Source organism: Hyperolius riggenbachi, chromosome 11, assembly GCF_040937935.1.
Source record: "Hyperolius riggenbachi isolate aHypRig1 chromosome 11, aHypRig1.pri, whole genome shotgun sequence".
NCBI lineage: Eukaryota > Metazoa > Chordata > Amphibia > Anura > Hyperoliidae > Hyperolius > Hyperolius riggenbachi.
The window spans coordinates 11,531,366-11,549,114 of NC_090656.1; the positions used below are offsets into that span (position 1 = coordinate 11,531,366).

General features: G+C 51.9%; 1 protein-coding gene across 1 annotated transcript in view; it reads right to left on the reverse strand.

Moving 5' to 3' along the window:
- Positions 1 to 10,960, reverse strand: part of ZNF276 (zinc finger protein 276) — a 57,094-nt gene extending 46,134 nt beyond the window's left edge. Inside the window, exons 1-2 of the mRNA XM_068260685.1 lie at positions 10,681 to 10,960; positions 2,330 to 2,639 (exon numbers count right to left, since the gene is read on the reverse strand). Of these exons, the coding sequence (XP_068116786.1) occupies positions 2,330 to 2,639; positions 10,681 to 10,792 (422 nt within the window). The 5' untranslated portion in view covers positions 10,793 to 10,960. The remainder of the gene's footprint in view (positions 1 to 2,329; positions 2,640 to 10,680) is intronic.
- Between the last annotated feature and the right edge of the window lie 6,789 nt (positions 10,961 to 17,749).

The window sequence follows — 17,749 nt, forward strand, 5'->3', positions numbered from 1 at the left end:
ACTTGGGCGCAGCCGGCGCCACCATAGGCCGTAATAGGAACTACGGCTATCGCAGGCACATGGAGTAACTTCAGCGCCGTCAGAAGACGGATCTGAAGTTGCTTTTAAAACAATAATTCGGCTTCCAGCTATTGCTGGAAGCCGAATTATTTCATTCCCCCACTATCCATGTTGGCCTGGAGGGGGAATAGTAATTAACACGGCCCGGACTTGTGCGGCAGCAGGATTAGCCATATACTGGCTGTGTCCTGCGCCCAAGTCTCCGGCGCCGTTCTCTCTCGTACGCGGCCCTAGTGCCAAAAAGTGCCAAAGAGTTGAATGCTGGGTGTTATTTTTATGGGGAAAACAGTTGGAAATACCGCTCAACCGCACTATGGTAGACAGTGCAGGAACATAGGCAGCCGTGCCCAATGTAGACAGATCAAGGAGGAAGGTCCGCACGATTGTCTCCAGTATCAAAGATATATCAATGGTTTATTCAGGACGTATCCATACAATCAGAAAGCATTCCACTAACATGTTTCGGACACCAGGTCCTTAATCATAGTTCATGATTAAGGACCTGGTGTCCGAAACATGTTAGTGGAATGCTTTCTGATTGTATGGATACGTCCTGAATAAACCATTGATATATCTTCGATACTGGAGACAATCGTGCGGACCTTCCTCCTTGATCTGTGTTATTTTTATCTATAATATATTTCTCCTCTTCCATTTATTTCCCTATCTAGCTGCTTATCAGAAACACCCTCTGATTACTTGTGTTTACAAGCAAGGCTGAGGTGACTCAGTGATTGGATGTGTAAATAAAAAAAATAAACCGTGCAATTGTTAGTATACACCTCAGTGGGAGTGTCTGAAGACTCTGGGAGGAGGGCAGCTAATGAATACACAATGAGCAAGAAAAGGGAGGGGGGAAAACAAGTCAGGGAGGATATGATGTCAGCATTAGCTTGGCAAGATGGCCACTGCCTAGAATAGGATTTTCTGCTTTTCCTTTATAAAATTCACAGGTATCATTACGTGGACAGTGCAATACATCTGTTATGTAAGTAGAAGTAGTATTCATCTACTTATATATGTTTTTTATTTCTAGGTTAGCATGGGTGTCGCTTGTTCTTTAAGTCTGAGGGGGAACTACAGTAGCAAAAAAGGACAACCCAGCATGCCCTGCAACTTCCTTTTTATGTACCAAATTTTGTGTGTACCAAATAAGAGTCAGGTAAACTGGGGAATGATCATTTATCAACAAGAAAAGTAATAGTGATTTTAACTTTTGGATTACCTGGTTAGCATCCTTATTACTTGTTCACCAGATAAAAATAAAGAATTGATCTCTGATTTTATGCCCGACAGTTACACTTTAGGCATGTTAAAGCGTAACCAAGAGCCCCTGTCACTGTTTTCCTGTTCCACATTTCTTTATGTATTTATATATTTCTTATGGAGACTGGGGGTCTCCAGTAGTGCTGCTCAAATCCGATCCGGGATAGTTGTATTCCGGATTTCATCCCGTTAAAATCAAGTCACCTGGGCTTCCGGGTTGAAGGAGGAAGTGTATAGTCACGTGACACCAGATTGGAGCGCATCGTGGGAGGCGCCGAGGGACGGACGAAGAAGACGTCATGATAGGTAAGATTAACCCGCCGCTCAGCCCGCACAGGTGACTTGATTTTAACAGGATGAAATACGGAATACAACTATCTGGATTTCATCCGGATCGGATTTGAGCAGCACTGGTCTCCAGTGCTGCATGCATGCTTTGCATAGTATTGCGTATAATTTGGTTTGTGCTGCTCCTCTCCGGTATATATTTTTTTCCCCTGTGAGCGTGCATAACCACGCCCACCTCTAGCACAGTTAGGCATATAGATGAGCGGAGCTCAGAGTTCAGTCAGTAGCTAATAGAAGGTGAGGTGTTTTTAATTCCTTTTTCCCCCCATTTAGTTGACTTTTGGAATAGTTCCCACTAGAACGCTGATAAAAACTAGGATTTTTGCATGGTTAGAGTAGGACTCACCAGATTGGGGACAGTTTGGCACAGTTGGTGAGCTTAAGCGCGTTAAAGCGTAACCAAGAGCCCCTGTCACTGTTTTCTTGTTGTGTGCTGCAGCCCCTCTATATTTGTATTTATTTTTAACTGGCAGTTGATTTGGATGGTATAATATTGAACAGAATAGGCAGCGTTTCCCCATCTGGCTCGGATGCCGGGAAACGCTGTGTATTCGTTACTACTGGAGACGGGCCCTTAATGATGTGGCTGATTAGTGGGTTCTATTATACGCAATAAAAATATGCACATAGCTGAACTCAGGACAGAACTGCACACCTCAGCGGGTTGTTGCTCCGAGCCATCGGTGAGATGTTCACCCTCTGGATAAACGTTCTCAGGACACTGCGGCATTTGTAGAACTGAGTGTGGCAATCCTTACACACAGACTGCGGAAGCCCAGGGTCCTGCTGGACTGGAACGCCCAACAACTGCTGGAAATCCGCAAAGAAGACATGATCCATCCGCCTCTGCTTCTCCAAACTCTGACCTGTGACCGGCACCTTCCCAAACGCCTGGCGCAGGCTGCGTGATGAGAAGCGGCCATGGCAGAGGCGGCAATAACCAGAGCTCAGGGTCTTCCTGGCACCTAAGAGGAAGCACAGGAAGTCGTTACAGAGGAATACACTATCTGGGCACACAGGAAGCAGTGACAGAGGAATACAATATCTGGGCAGACAGGAAGCTGTAACAGAGGGATACAATATATGGGCACACAGGAAGCCGTTACAGAGGAATACAATATCAGGGCACACAGGAAGCCGTTACAGAGGAATACAATATCTGGGCACACAGGAAGCAGTAACAGAGGGATACACTATCTGGGCACACAAGAAGCAGTGACAGAGGGATACAATATCTGGGCACACAGGAAGCTGTAACAGAGGGATACAATATCTGGGCACACAGGAAGCTGTAACAGAGGGATACAATATATGGGCACACAGGAAGCCGTTACAGAGGAATACAATATCAGGGCACACAGGAAGCCGTTACAGAGGAATACAATATCAGGGCACACAGGAAGCCGTTACAGAGGAATACACTATCAGGGCACACAGGAAGCCGTTACAGAGGAATACACCATCAGGGCACACAGGAAGCAGTTAAAGAGGAATACAATATCTGGGCACATAGGAAGCAGTTACAGTGGAGTACAATATCTGGGCACACAGGAATAAGTTGAGGAGGAATACAATATCTGGGCACAGAGAAAGCAGTTGAGGAGGAATACAATTCTGGGCACATAGGAAACAGTTATAGAGGAATACGCTATCTGGGCACACAGGAAGCAATAACAGAGAAATACTACAGTGGGATGCAAAAGTTTGGGCAACCTTGTTAATTTTCATGATTTTCCTGTATAAATCGTTGGTTGTTAAGATAAGTGTCAGTTAAATATATCATATAGGAGACACACACAGAGATATTTGAGAAGTGAAATGAAGTTTATTGGATTTACAGAAAGTGCACAATAATTGTTTAAATAAAAATTAAGCAGGTGCATCAATTTGAGCACTGTTGTCATTTTATTGATTCCAAAGCCTTTAGAACTAATTATTGGAACTCAAATTGGCTTGGTAAGCTCAGTGACCCCTGACCTACATACACAGGTGAATCCATTATGAGGGGGTCAGTTTTAAGTTTCCCTTCTGTTTTAATTTTCTCTGAAGAGTAGAAACATGGGGGTCTCAAAACAACTCTCAAATGACCTGAAGACAAAGATTGTTCCCCATCATGGTTTAGGGGAAGGATACAGTAAGCTGTCTCAGAGATTTCAGCTGTCTGTTTCCACAGTTAGGAACACACTGAGGAAATGGAAGACCACAGGCTCAGTTCAAGTTAAGGCTCGCAGTGGCAGACCAAGAAAAACCTTGGATAAACAGGAGCGACGAATGGTGAGAACAGTCAGCCAACCCACAGACCAGCACAAAAGACCTACAACATCATCTTGCTGCAGATGGAGTCACTGTGCATCGTTCAACCATTCAGCGCACTTTACACAAGGAAATGCTGTATGCGAGAGTGATGCAGAGGAAGCCTTTCCTCCGCCCACGGCACAAACAGAGCCGCTTAAGGTATGCTAAAGCACATTTGGACAAGCCAGCTTCATTTTGGAATAAGGTGCTGTGGACTGATAAAAGTAAAATTTAGTTATTTTGGCATAACAAGGGGCGTTATGCATGGAGGAAAAATAACACAGCATTTCAAGAAAAACACCTGCTACCTACAGTAAAATATTTTGGTGGTTCCATCATGCTGTGGGGCTGTGTGGCCAGTGCAGGGACTGGGAATCTTGTCACAGTTGAGGGACGCATGGATTCCACTCAGTATCAGCAGATTCTGGAGACCAATGTCCAGGAATCAGTGACAAAGCTGAAGCTGCTCCCGTCTGAATAGCGTCTTATTCATCACGCTTTGGGATAGCCACGGTGTCCATCTGGTTGGTACAGATGCCCCTTTACCTTTGTGATTTTTCTCTGGCTTTTTTCCATTGTAGTTGAGCCATACAGAACTGTGTATTACGGCCTGATGAAGGGCACATATATTATAAAAAAAAGCCAGAAATGAATATGTGTCGTTGCCGCCTCTAAACACACGTCTACTAAGGTCGCAACTACCCATCAAGCCAAGCCAGACCATCCCACTTGTCAGCCTTCCTCACTGCTGTCAATAATATGCATACCTAAAGAGAGTGAAAGGTGTGTGCTTCTGACCAGTTCCACCTGACTTATATACTGGCTGCCTCAAGTCTAATGACTCATTTGAATTTAAATGGACTCTCGTCTAATTAAAATGGCAAAGCGTTGCAAACTGCACTCGCCTACCAGATTGTGCAGGATCTAAGGCTACCTCCCTGCCATTCCTGCAGGAGTTGGCCCACACAAATTCTTGCATCTCAACAGGGGCGCAGCATGTACACCTCCTTGTACCCCCAAGTTGTCTATAATATGGGGTTTAATGTATGAAGACTGATTACTGTATATTCCTGTGTATAAGACTACTTTTTAACTCTTGAAAATCTTCTGAAAAGTTGGGGGTCGTCTTATACGCCGGGTGTCATTGATGCCGGGTGATACGTCCTATCCTGTTACCGCCTCTCAGATCTCCCTGCTGAGGGAGCGCAATCTATTCTTCCATACCGCTCTGACAAACAGGTAGACAAGGAGAGTTGACCAATGCAACAAGTCAATTGACTATATACTGGGTAACACATACAGTACAGCACCAGTATCTGTTCATACGCAGCACAAGTACATGATTTTTTTTATTTGGTGTGCGTTGGAAGAGGGGTAGTCTTATACGGCGAGTATATCCCGAACTCTATATTTTAACTGGAAAAGTTGGGGGGGGTCGTCTTATATGCCCAGTCGTCTTATACGCCGGAATATATGGTATGTGAAATCAAAGAAACCCTTTTTAACCAGTTTTTTGTCACTTCAAGTGTTTTAATAAAGTTTTCTAAAGTTTTTTTGTACTGCAAGACTGCATTTCAATTCCTCTTTTTCTCAATGATATGAAGTCCTTTTCTCTAAAGTAACTCAAAAGCTGAAGCTGCGCCGGGGCTGGATCTTTCAAGACATCGACCCTAAACACTGCTCAAAATCCACTAAGGCATTCATGCAGAGGAACAAGTACAATGTTCTGAAATGGCCATCTCAGTCCCCAGACCTGAATATAATTTAAAATCTGTGGTGTGAGTTAAAGAGAGCTGTCCATGCTCAGAGGCCATCAAACCTGAATGAACTAGAGATGTTTGGTAAAGAGGAATGGTCCAAAATACCTTCAACCAGAATCCAGACTCTCATTGGAACCTGCAGGAAGCGTTTAGAGGCTGTAATTTCTGCAAAAGGAGGATCTACTAAATATTGATTTCATTTCTTTTTTTGTGGTGCCCAAATTGAGGCACCTGCCTAATTTTGTTTAAACAATTATTGTGCACTTTCTGTAAATGCAATAAACTTGATTTCACTTCTCAAATATCACTGTGTGCGTCTCTTATATCATATATTTAACAACCAACGATTTATACAGGGAAATCATGACAATTAACAAGGTTGCCCAAACTTTTGCATCCCACTGTATATCTGGGCACATAGGAAGCAGTTACAGAGGAAAACAATATCTGGGCACACAGGAAGCAGTTACAGAGGAAAACAATATCTAAGGAAAGCAGGAAGTAGACACACTGCAGATTTATTGCAGGATTTGTAACAGTTGTAACAAAAATGTTTCTGTAAAGGTTATTCTGCTGTTGTGTATCTTTTAGAGCAGAGAGGAAGTTCTGAGTTCAGGTCCGCTTTAAAGCGGAACTGGGACTTTTACTTACCAGGGGCTTCTTCCAGCCCCCCCCCCCAGTTTTTGATGCCCCTCGGGTGCTTTCCGTTGTGCCGCTGTCCCCCTCAGAAATATATCTGACCCGGCTTGGTCACGGGCAGCTGTGTAGTGCGGCCCCACCCCCGCACCTCCCATTGCCAGGAGCATTCTGCACATGCACGGTACATTCTGTTGCAAACTGCGCATGCGCAGAACACTTCCAACTGCAGGAGCACAATTGATGGAGGTGCGCAGACAGGATAGTGCATGCGCAGCAGCCTGCGACCAAGCCGGGTTGGACATTTTTCTGAAGCGGACAGTGGCACAGTTGAGGAGAACCAGAAGACACTGAGCAGCCTCAAAGACTCCAGGGGCTGGAAGAAGCCACAGGTAGGTAAATGTCACGTTTCTTGTCCCAGTTCAGGTGCGCTTTAACTGCTCATCCCAACTCCGTCGCCGCAAACCTAATATGTTAAAAGCAACTTGTGCAGCCGCTAAAGACTCAGGCACACTATAAGCGCTTTTCTGAGCTGTTTTTGGCCTCCAGAGCTTTCTGAGAGCTTTTAAAAAACGTTTCCAGTGACTTGCATTAAAATTGTGCGATTTTACCACGATCACGATTTTAATGCAAGTCAACGGGATCGTTTTTTAGAAGCTCTCAGATAGCACCGATCGCCAAAAAACGCTCACAAAAAGTCTCATAGTGTGTCTGAGCCTTAAGAGTGGGAAACATCCCAGTGGACTAGAGCAGGGCCTTTCCACCTTTTCACTAATTGTACCACTTGTATCGCCTGAAAATTTTCAGGTACCACCAGTGTGCCTGCGCAGTAGATCTGACCGGATCAGGCTCGATGGTTTCCGCCGGAGCCCGAGCGGGGCCGCTACTGCGCATGCGCTCACACAGACAAGGAGATCTTTGTAGGGCCCCAGCGCTGGATCCGCTCGACTGAGGAGGAAAGGGGAAGCTTCTCTAGGATCCAGAGGCTTCCTCCTCCAGAGGTAAGTATCGGGAAGGGGAGGTAAGTATCAGGAAGGGAAAGTAAGTGGAGTCGGGCTCACTTTGCGTGCTACTGAAAAGCAAGTGTCAGATGCTGACGGTAGGACAGAGTGGGGGGGAGTGTTCGTATGTCTGCCCATAATTATGTGCCGGGCAGAAGGCAAAGACTGTCCGGGTTGAAGGTCAAGCAAGTCGCAGGAACACCGGGATGTCTAGGAGAAGACAGGTGGCTGACAGCGGGGAATGAGAGGCGCGGTAAGTATCAACTTTTAACCCCCTAAGCACTGCATCTTACATTTTTACCAGGGCCTTTCAGCTCTGGTATCCTTTATGAAAAGGGGGTCATATGGGAGGGGAACAGCAAGAGGCATTGGTGGGAAAAAGGATTAAAATTAGATTGCTAGCCTACAGAATGCAATTATGGTGGTGGTGGCTGTGCAGGAGGTGCGGGGCGGGACAGGCTGTGCAGGAGGTGCGGGGCGGGACAGGCTGTGCAGGAGGTGCGGGGCGGGACAGGCTGTGCAGGAGGTGCGGGGCGGGACAGGCTGTGCAGGAGGTGCGGGGCGGGACAGGCTGTGCAGGAGGCAGTGCAGGAGGTGCGGGGCAGGACAGGCTGTGCAGGAGGTGCGGGGCAGGACAGGCTGTGCAGGAGGTGCGGGGCAGGACAGGCTGTGCAGGAGGTGCGGGGCAGGACAGGCTGTGCAGGAGGTGCGGGGCAGGACAGGCTGTGCAGGAGGTGCGGGGCAGGACAGGCTGTGCAGGAGGTGCGGGGCAGGACAGGCTGTGCAGGAGGTGCGGGGCAGGACAGGCTGTACAGGAGGTGCGGGGCAGGACAGGCTGTGCAGGAGGTGCGGGGCAGGACAGGCTGTGCAGGAGGTGCGGGGCGGGACAGGCTGTGCAGGAGGTGCGGGGCGGGACAGGCTGTGCAGGAGGTGCGGGGCGGGACAGGCTGTGCAGGAGGTGCGGGGCGGGACAGGCTGTGCAGGAGGTGCGGGGTGGGACAGGCTGTGCAGGAGGTGCGGGGCGGGACAGGCTGTGCAGGAGGTGCGGGGCGGGACAGGCTGTGCAGGAGGTGCGGGGCGGGACAGGCTGTGCAGGAGGTGCGGGGCGGGACAGGCTGTGCAGGAGGTGCGGGGCGGGACAGGCTGTGCGGGAGGTGCGGGGCGGGACAGGGGGAGGCTGTGCAGGAGGTGCGGGGCGGGAAACGGGGAGGCTGTGCAGGAGGTGCGGGACAGGGGAAGGCTGTGCAGGTGTGGGGCGGGACAGGGGGAGGCTGTGCAGGAGGTGCGGGGCGGGACAAGGGGAGGCAGTGCAGGAGGTGCGGGGCAGGACAGGGGGAGGCTGTGCAGGAGGTGTGGGGCGGGACAGGGGGAGGCAGTGCAGGAGGTGCGGGGCGGGACAGGGGGAGACTGTGCAGGAGGTGTGGGGCGGGACAGGGGGAGACTGTGCAGGAGGTGTGGGGCGGGACAAGGGGATGCTGTGCAGGAGGTGTGGGGCGGGACAGGGGGAGGCTGTGCAGGAGGTGTGGGGCGGGACAGGGGGAGGCTGTGCAGGAGGTGCGGGGCGGGACAGGGGGAGGCAGTGCAGGAGGTGCGGGGCGGGACAGGGGGAGGCTGTGCAGGAGGTGTGGGGCGGGACAGGGGGAGGCTGTGCAGGAGGTGTGCGGCGGGACAGGGGGAGGCTGTGCAGTAGGTGTGCGGCGGGACAGGGGGAAGCTGTGCAGTAGGTGTAGGGCGGGACAGGGGGAGGCTGTGCAGCAGGTGTGGACAGGGGGAGGCTGTGCAGGATGTGTGGGGCAGGACAGGAGGAGGCTGTGCAGGAGGTGTGGGGCGGGACAGGAGGAGGCTGTGCAGGAGGTGTGGGGGAGGATGGGGGGGGCAGTGCAGGTGGGGGGGGGGGGGGGGTCTGTGGAGGAGGTGTGGGGCAGGATGGGGGGGGGGGTCTGTGCAGGAGGTGTGGGGCGGGACAGGGGGAGGCTGTGCAGGAGGTGTGGGGCAGGACAGGGAGAGGCTGTGCAGGAGGTGTGGGGCAGGACAGGGAGAGGCAGTGGAGGAGGTGTGGGGCAGGACAGGGAGAGGCAGTGCAGGAGGTGTGGGGTAGGACAGGAGGTGACTGTGCAGGAGGTGTGGGGCAGTGCAGGTGGTGTGGGGCAGGATGGGGGGGGGGGGGGGAGTCTGTGCAGGAGGTGTGGGGCAGGACAGGCTGTGCGGGAGGTGTGGGGCAGGACCGGGGGAGGCAGTGCAGGAGATGTGGGGCAGGACCGGGGGAGGCAGTGCAGGAGATGTGGGGCAGGACCGGGGGAGGCAGTGCAGGAAATGTGGGGCAGGACCGGGGGAGGCAGTGCAGGAGATGTGGGGCAGGACCGGGGGAGGCAGTGCAGGAGATGTGGGGCAGGACCGGGGGAGGCAGTGCAGGAGATGTGGGGCAGGACCGGGGGAGGCAGTGCAGGAGATGTGGGGCAGGACCGGGGGAGGCAGTGCAGGAGATGTGGGGCAGGACCGGGGGAGGCAGTGCAGGAGATGTGGGGCAGGACCGGGGGAGGCAGTGCAGGAGATGTGGGGCAGGACCGGGGGAGGCAGTGCAGGAGATGTGGGGCAGGACCGGGGGAGGCAGTGCAGGAGATGTGGGGCAGGACCGGGGGAGGCAGTGCAGGAGGTGTGGGGCAGGACAGGGGGAGGCTGTGCAGGAGGTGTGGGGCAGGACAGGGGGAGGCTGTGCAGGAGGTGTGGGGCAGGACAGGGGGAGGCTGTGCAGGAGGTGTGGGGCAGGACAGGGGGAGGCTGTGCAGGAGGTGTGGGGCAGGACAGGGGGAGGCTGTGCAGGAGGTGTGGGGCAGGACAGGGGGAGGCTGTGCAGGAGGTGTGGGGCAGGACAGGGGGAGGCTGTGCAGGAGGTGTGGGGCAGGACAGGGGGAGGCTGTGCAGGAGGTGTGGGGCAGGACAGGGGGAGGCTGTGCAGGAGGTGTGGGGCAGGACAGGGGGAGGCTGTGCAGGAGGTGTGGGGCAGGACAGGGGGAGGCTGTGCAGGAGGTGTGGGGCAGGACAGGGGGAGGCTGTGCAGGAGGAGGCAGTGCAGGAGGTGTGGGGCGGGACAGGGGGACGCTGTGCAGGAGGTGTGGGGCAGGACAGAGGGAGGCTGTGCAGGAGGTGTGGGGCAGGACAGGGGGAGGCAGTGCAGGAGGTGTGGGGCAGGACAGGAGGAGGCAGTGCAGGAGGTGTGGGGCAGGACAGAGGGAGGCTGTGCAGGAGGTGTGGGGCAGAACAGGAAAGGGGAACTATGTATTTCGGAAACCGGATGTTAAGTGTGCGACACTCACCCGGTTCCGGCTCCTCTGGCAGTCTTGCGGTCTCCCCAGTCTCTTCTCTGGCCGCTTTTCGAGAGAACCTCCGACAACTACCCGACCTCCGCCCTCCCCCGTCCCGCTTCATCCTCCGCTTCACCCCCCGAACCAGAACACCAGAGCCGCCATTCCGCCAACCGCGATCGCCACACCCCCATCTAGCGGCTGCTTCTCAGTCCTACAATCGGCTGGTCTAATACATTGTGTATTACACCGCCATCTCGTGGTGTCACATAATACCTCAGGCGACTGCGCTATATTTAGTGTATGATTTACGCCACCTGGTGGTTGCTTTTTGCTGCAGAGGTTGACTTTGAGACAGAGCTGGACATCGTTAGTACGACAGGCATTTATTCTAAAAAGTGGTCAACTCTCGCCATCTGGTGGCCGGACATCTCTACTGCAAGCGGCTGTGTTGTAAGACATTCCCCATCTACTGGCCGAAAAGTACTGTTGGTAGCTGGTAGACACACCCCATCTACTGGTGTTGTGTAAGTACTACAGGCGCCTGTAATAGGCAGTGGTAGACATGCCCCATCTCCTGGTCACTCATCCATACTGCAAGTGGGTGTGCTATGCCATGATCTGGTGGTCATACTGTATTTCATAGTAGGCGACTGTACTATAGAGTGGTAGACGCACCCCACCTACTGGTGACACATCGGTATTGCAGGCGGCTTTGTCAGTGGTAGATACACCCCGTCTAGCGGCCACACTTCAGTACTGCAGGAGGCTCTGAGATACATTTAATTAGGCATATTTCCATCTTGTAAACTAGAATAGATGCACATAGATTATGCAGACGACCCCATGTAGAGGCAACACCCCGCCAATAGCATATTACAGCCGCCTGTTGCAGAAATGTAAAGTGTACAGGGATATAGGTGCGCCCTACAGGCAAATGTAGTACTTAAATGTGTCCGCTAGATGGGGATATGTCAGCCAATGTATCCCACAATTACCTGCAGATCTGAAAAGCGGCCACTAGATGGAGGTGTGTCTACTACAGTACAAAGCCGTGTAGAATGCATCTGTTCCTTAGTATGGTAATGAGGGATAACAGCTCCACCGTGTGGCCACATTTCAGTACTGCAGGCAGCGCTGTCATACAATGATGACTCTCCATCTACTGGAGGCAGATGGTACTGCAGGCAGCTCTGTCATACAATGATGACATTCCATCTACTGGAGGCAAATGGTACTGCAGGCAGCGCTGTCATGCAATGATGACACTCCGTCTAGTGGAGGCAGATGGTACTGCAGGCAGCTCTGTCATACAATGATGACACTCCGTCTAGTGGAGGCAGATGGTACTGCAGGCAGCTCTGTCATACAATGATGACACTCTATCTACTGGAGGGAGATGGTACTGCAGGCAGCTCTGTCATACAATGATGACACTCCGTCTAGTGGAGGCAGATGGTACTGCAGGCAGCTCTGTCATACAATGATGACACTCTATCTACTGGAGGCAGATGGTACTGCAGGCAGCTCTGTCATACAATGATGACACTCCGTCTACTGGAGGCAGATGGTACTGCAGGCAGCTCTGTCATACAATGATGACACTCCATCTACTGGAGGCAGATGGTACTGCAGGCAGCGCTGTCATGCAATGATGACACTCCGTCTAGTGGAGGCAGATGGTACTGCAGGCAGCTCTGTCATACAATGATGACACTCCGTCTAGTGGAGGCAGATAGTACTGCAGGCAGCTCTGTACAATAGTTGACACCCCCAATCAAGTGGCCTCAAGTCAATACTGCAAGGTGCTGTGTTAAACAATGGTAACAACACCGCCATCTAGTGGAGGCATAACTTATAGCGTTGTTATTTGTAATACAATTATAGACACACACCCCATCTACTGGTCGATCTCGGGAGCTGCAGTGTGCTGACGTCATGCTCCCCATCCACAGGACGGACGTCCGTACAGCGGCTGGATGCAGTTCTCGCTTCCTGCCAGCAGGTGTCGCTGCTCCCCTAAAGGGTCCGCACCGGAAGTGGCTAGACGCCGAGTCTCCGTTTTCTCCCTCCGGCGGGGAAGCTGCACCCGCTCCGGGGTTCCGGGACTCCGGGGCTGTCATGGCTTCTTCAGGTGATGGTGTTTTGAAGCCGCTGCAGAGAGCCATGAAAATGGCGAGCCGGGGCCTCCAGCTGGACACCGGAAACCGGCCGCAGGTGAGGAGGAGGACCTGTCATTAACGGGGAAGAGAGTCTGAGCTGTCATTATGGTGAGGGAAGGGGACCTGTCATCATGGTGAGGGAAGGGGACCTGTCATCATGGTGAGGGAAGGGGACCTGTCATCATGGTGTGGGAAGGGGACCTGTCATCATGGTGAGAGAAGGGGGCTTTCATCATGGTGAGGGAAGGGGACCTGTCATCATGGTGAGGGAAGGGGACCTGTCATCATGGTGAGGGAAGGGGACCTGTCATCATGGTGTGGGAAGGGGTCCTGTCATCATGGTGTGGGAAGGGGTCCTGTCATCATGGTGTGGGAAGGGGTCCTGTCATCATGGTGTGGGAAGGGGTCCTGTCATCATGGTGTGGGAAGGGGTCCTGTCATCATGGTGTGGGAAGGGGACCTGTCATCATGGTGTGGGAAGGGGACCTGTCATCATGGTGTGGGAAGGGGACCTGTCATCATGGTGTGGAAAGGGGACCTGTCATTATGGTGTGGGAAGGGGACCTGTCATTATGGTGTGGGAAGGGGTCCTGTCATCATGGTGAGGGAAGGGGACCTGTCATCATGGTGAGGGAAGGGGACCTGTCATCATGGTGAGGGAAGGGGACCTGTCATCATGGTGAGGGAAGGGGACCTGTCATCATGGTGAGGGAAGGGGACCTGTCATCATGGTGTGGGAAGGGGTCCTGTCATCATGGTGTGGGAAGGGGTCCTGTCATCATGGTGTGGGAAGGGGTCCTGTCATCATGGTGTGGGAAGGGGTCCTGTCATCATGGTGTGGGAAGGGGTCCTGTCATCATGGTGTGGGAAGGGGACCTGTCATCATGGTGTGGGAAGGGGACCTGTCATCATGGTGTGGGAAGGGGACCTGTCATCATGGTGTGGAAAGGGGACCTGTCATTATGGTGTGGGAAGGGGACCTGTCATTATGGTGTGGGAAGGGGTCCTGTCATCATGGTGAGGGAAGGGGACCTGTCATCATGGTGAGGGAAGGGGACCTGTCATCATGGTGAGGGAAGGGGACCTGTCATCATGGTGAGGGAAGGGGACCTGTCATCATGGTGTGGGAAGGGGACCTGTCATTATGGTGTGGGAAGGGGACCTGTCATTATGGTGTGGGAAGGGGACCTGTCATTATGGTGTGGGAAGGGGACCTGTCATTATGGTGTGGGAAGGGGACCTGTCATCATGGTGAGGGAAGGGGTCCTGTCATCATGGTGTGGGAAGGGGACCTGTCATCATGGTGTGGGAAGGGGACCTGTCATCATGGTGAGGGAAGGGGTCCTGTCATCATGGTGAGGGAAGGGGTCCTGTCATCATGGTGAGGGAAGGGGTCCTGTCATCATGGTGAGGGAAGGGGACCTGTCATCATGGTGAGGGAAGGGGACCTGTCATCATGGTGTGGGAAGGGGACCTGTCATCATGGTGTGGGAAGGGGACCTGTCATCATGGTGTGGGAAGGGGACCTGTCATCATGGTGTGGGAAGGGGACCTGTCATTATGGTGTGGGAAGGGGATCTGTCATTATGGTGAGGGAAGGGGGCCTGTCATCATGGTGTGGGAAGAGGACCTGTCATTATGATGTGGGAAGGGAACTTGTCATTATGGTGAGGGAAGGGGACCTGTCATTATGATAGAGTGGGGAGGAGACCTGGTATCATGGTGAGGGAAGGGGACCTGTCATTATGGTAGAGTGGGGAGGAGACCTGGCATCATGGTGAGGGAAGGGGACCTGTCATTATGGCACAGTAGGGAGGAGACCTGTCATTATGGCACAGTAGGGAGGAGACCTGTCATTATGGCACAGTAGGGAGGAGACCTGTCATTATGGCGAGGGGAGGAGACCTGGCATTATGGCACAGTAGGGAGGAGACCTGGCATCATGGTTAGGGAAGAGGACCTGTCATCATGGTGAGGGAAGGGGACCTGTCGTTATGGCACAGTAGGGAGGAAACCTGGCATCAGGGTGAGGGAAGGGGACCTGTCATCATAGTGTGGGAAGGGGACCTGTCATTATGGTGAGGGAAGGGGACCTGTCATTATGGTAGAGTGGGGAGGAGACCTGTTATGGTGGTAGAGTAGGGAGGAGACCTTCAACACCTTCAAAAAAGCACTCAAAACTCACTTCTTCAAGGAGGCCTGCATCAACTCAACACTACCCTAATCCTTTCTGCCCATAACTTCTTGATGCACCCCCTCCTTTTGTGTCACCAACCCCTCCCTCTAGATTGTAAGCCTTTGGCAGGGCCCTCTCCTCTTGTGTATCATACTTGACTGTGTGCACTTTACCCAGAATTTGGAACTGGTAATTTTTTACCACTACCACTCCAGTTTATGATCTGGCATTGTACTCCTATCTGCATTGTGTTGTGTATCTTATTGCTATTACCTGTATTGTTGTATCTATGGTCTGTTACCTGTATTGTTCTGTCACCCCTGTTATTGTCTGTAATCCTATTTATTGTACAGTGCTGCGTAATATGTTGGCGCTATATAAATCAAATAATAAAAATCATGGTGAGGGAAGAGGACCTGTCATTATGGTAGAGTGGGGAGGAGATCTGTTATGGCGGTAGAGTAGGGAGGAGACCTTGCATCATGGTGAGGGAAGGGGACCTGTCATTATGGTGAGGGAAGGGGACCTGTCACTATGGTAGAGTGGGGAGGAGACCTGGCATCATGGTGAGGGAAGGGGTCCTGTCATTATGGCACAGTAACAATAACAATAACAATAATATTTATATAGCGCTTTTCTCCCTGGGGACTCAGTAGAGAGGAGACCTGGCATCAGGGTGAGGGAAGGGGACCTGTCATCATAGTGTGGGAAGGGGACCTGTCATTATGGTGAGGGAAGGGGACCTGTCATTATGGTAGAGTGGTGAGGAGACCTGTTATGGTGGTAGAGTAGGGAGGAGACTTGTCATCATGGTGAGGGAAGGGGACCTGTCAATATGGTAAAGTAGGGAGGAGACCTATCATAATTTAAGGTAAGGGGACCTGTCATTATGGTATAGTATATGGTATAGTCCCCAGGGAGAAAAGCGCTGTATAAATATTATTGTTATAGTAGGATCTGTGGTAGGGAGGGAGGAGACATGTCAACATGGTTAGGGAAAGGAACCTGTCATCATGGTGTGGGAAGGGGACCTGCCATTATGGTGTGGGAAGGGAACCTGCCATTATGGTGTGGGAAGGGGACCTGTCATCATGGTGAGGGAAGGGGACCTGTCATCATAATGAGGGAAGGGGACCTGTCATTATGGCAGAGTAAGGGAGGAGACCTGGCATCATGGTGTGGGAACGGGACCTGTTGTCATGGTGAGGGAAGGGGACCTGTCATTATGGTATAGTAGGACCTGTTACTATGGTATGGAGGGAGGAGACATGGTAAGGGAAGGGGACCTGTCATTATGCTATAGCAGGACCTGTTACTATGGTAGGGAAGGAGGAGACTTGTCATTATGGTGAGGGAAGAGGGACCTGTCATGGTGTAGAATAGGACTCGCTACTATGGTGGGGAGGGGAGAAGACATGTCATCATATGGTAAGGGATGGGGGACCTGTCCTCATGGATGAAGAGTGAGGAAGGACTTTTCATGATGGAGGAGGAGAGAGAGTCACCTGAAAATCATGGTAGCCATAGACGGACCTGACAATATGGTTGGGGGTGGAAGGATTTGTCAGTATGGTGGAAGGTGCTGCAAAGGAGACCTGTCATTATGGTAGAGGTGGCAAGAGTAGACAGTTCATTACGGAGTGAGTGGGGCACCTGTTATTATGGTGGGAGTTGGGGGACATATCGTAAATTGTGTGTGGGGGGGAAGGGGGAGAGGACCTGTCATCATGGTAGGGGAGGGAAGAAAAGACAGTCTATTATGGGGGAGAAGAGTTCTTGTCATCATGGGGGCTGTTAGAGGACACAATATAATGGTGCGTAGGCGGGGGGGTGACAACTCCCCCAATCCTGTTCTCTCTTTGTGTGCAGCTGCAATTCCGGCCCCAGCCAGTGGGAATGCCTTCCTCACTGTGCACAAAATAGCAATTTTGGATTGGTTAAAGTGTCCCTACACAATACAATCTTGATTGTATGAATAACTGATGCAATTTGCATTCTCCTTGCAAGATATTTGGTAACATTGCCACCACTTCTAAATATGTCTGTATTTCCTGTGAGAGAAAAGCTATTTCAGACAACCTAATTAACAATCGCAACCATAAAACAATCTGGTTATGTCTCTTCAGAAGGCAGGGTTCTTTTCTGGGTCATGCAGAACAAGGGAAAGACCCAAATGCTTAAAGGATACCCGAGGTGACATGTGACATGATGAGATAGACATGTGTATGTACAGTGCCTAGCACACAAATAACTAGGCTGTGTTCCTTTTTTTCTTTTTCTGCCTGAAAGAGTTAACCATCAAGTATGCAAGTGACAGTTTCTCTCCGTCTAGTGGAGGCAGATGGTACTGCAGGCAGCTCTGTCATACAATGATGACACTCCGTCTAGTGGAGGCAGATAGTACTGCAGGCAGCTCTGTACAATAGTTGACACCCCCAATCAAGTGGCCTCAAGTCAATACTGCAAGGTGCTGTGTTAAACAATGGTAACAACACCGCCATCTAGTGGAGGCATAACTTATAGCGTTGTTATTTGTAATACAATTATAGACACACACCCCATCTACTGGTCGATCTCGGGAGCTGCAGTGTGCTGACGTCATGCTCCCCATCCACAGGACGGACGTCCGTACAGCGGCTGGATGCAGTTCTCGCTTCCTGCCAGCAGGTGTCGCTGCTCCCCTAAAGGGTCCGCACCGGAAGTGGCTAGACGCCGAGTCTCCGTTTTCTCCCTCCGGCGGGGA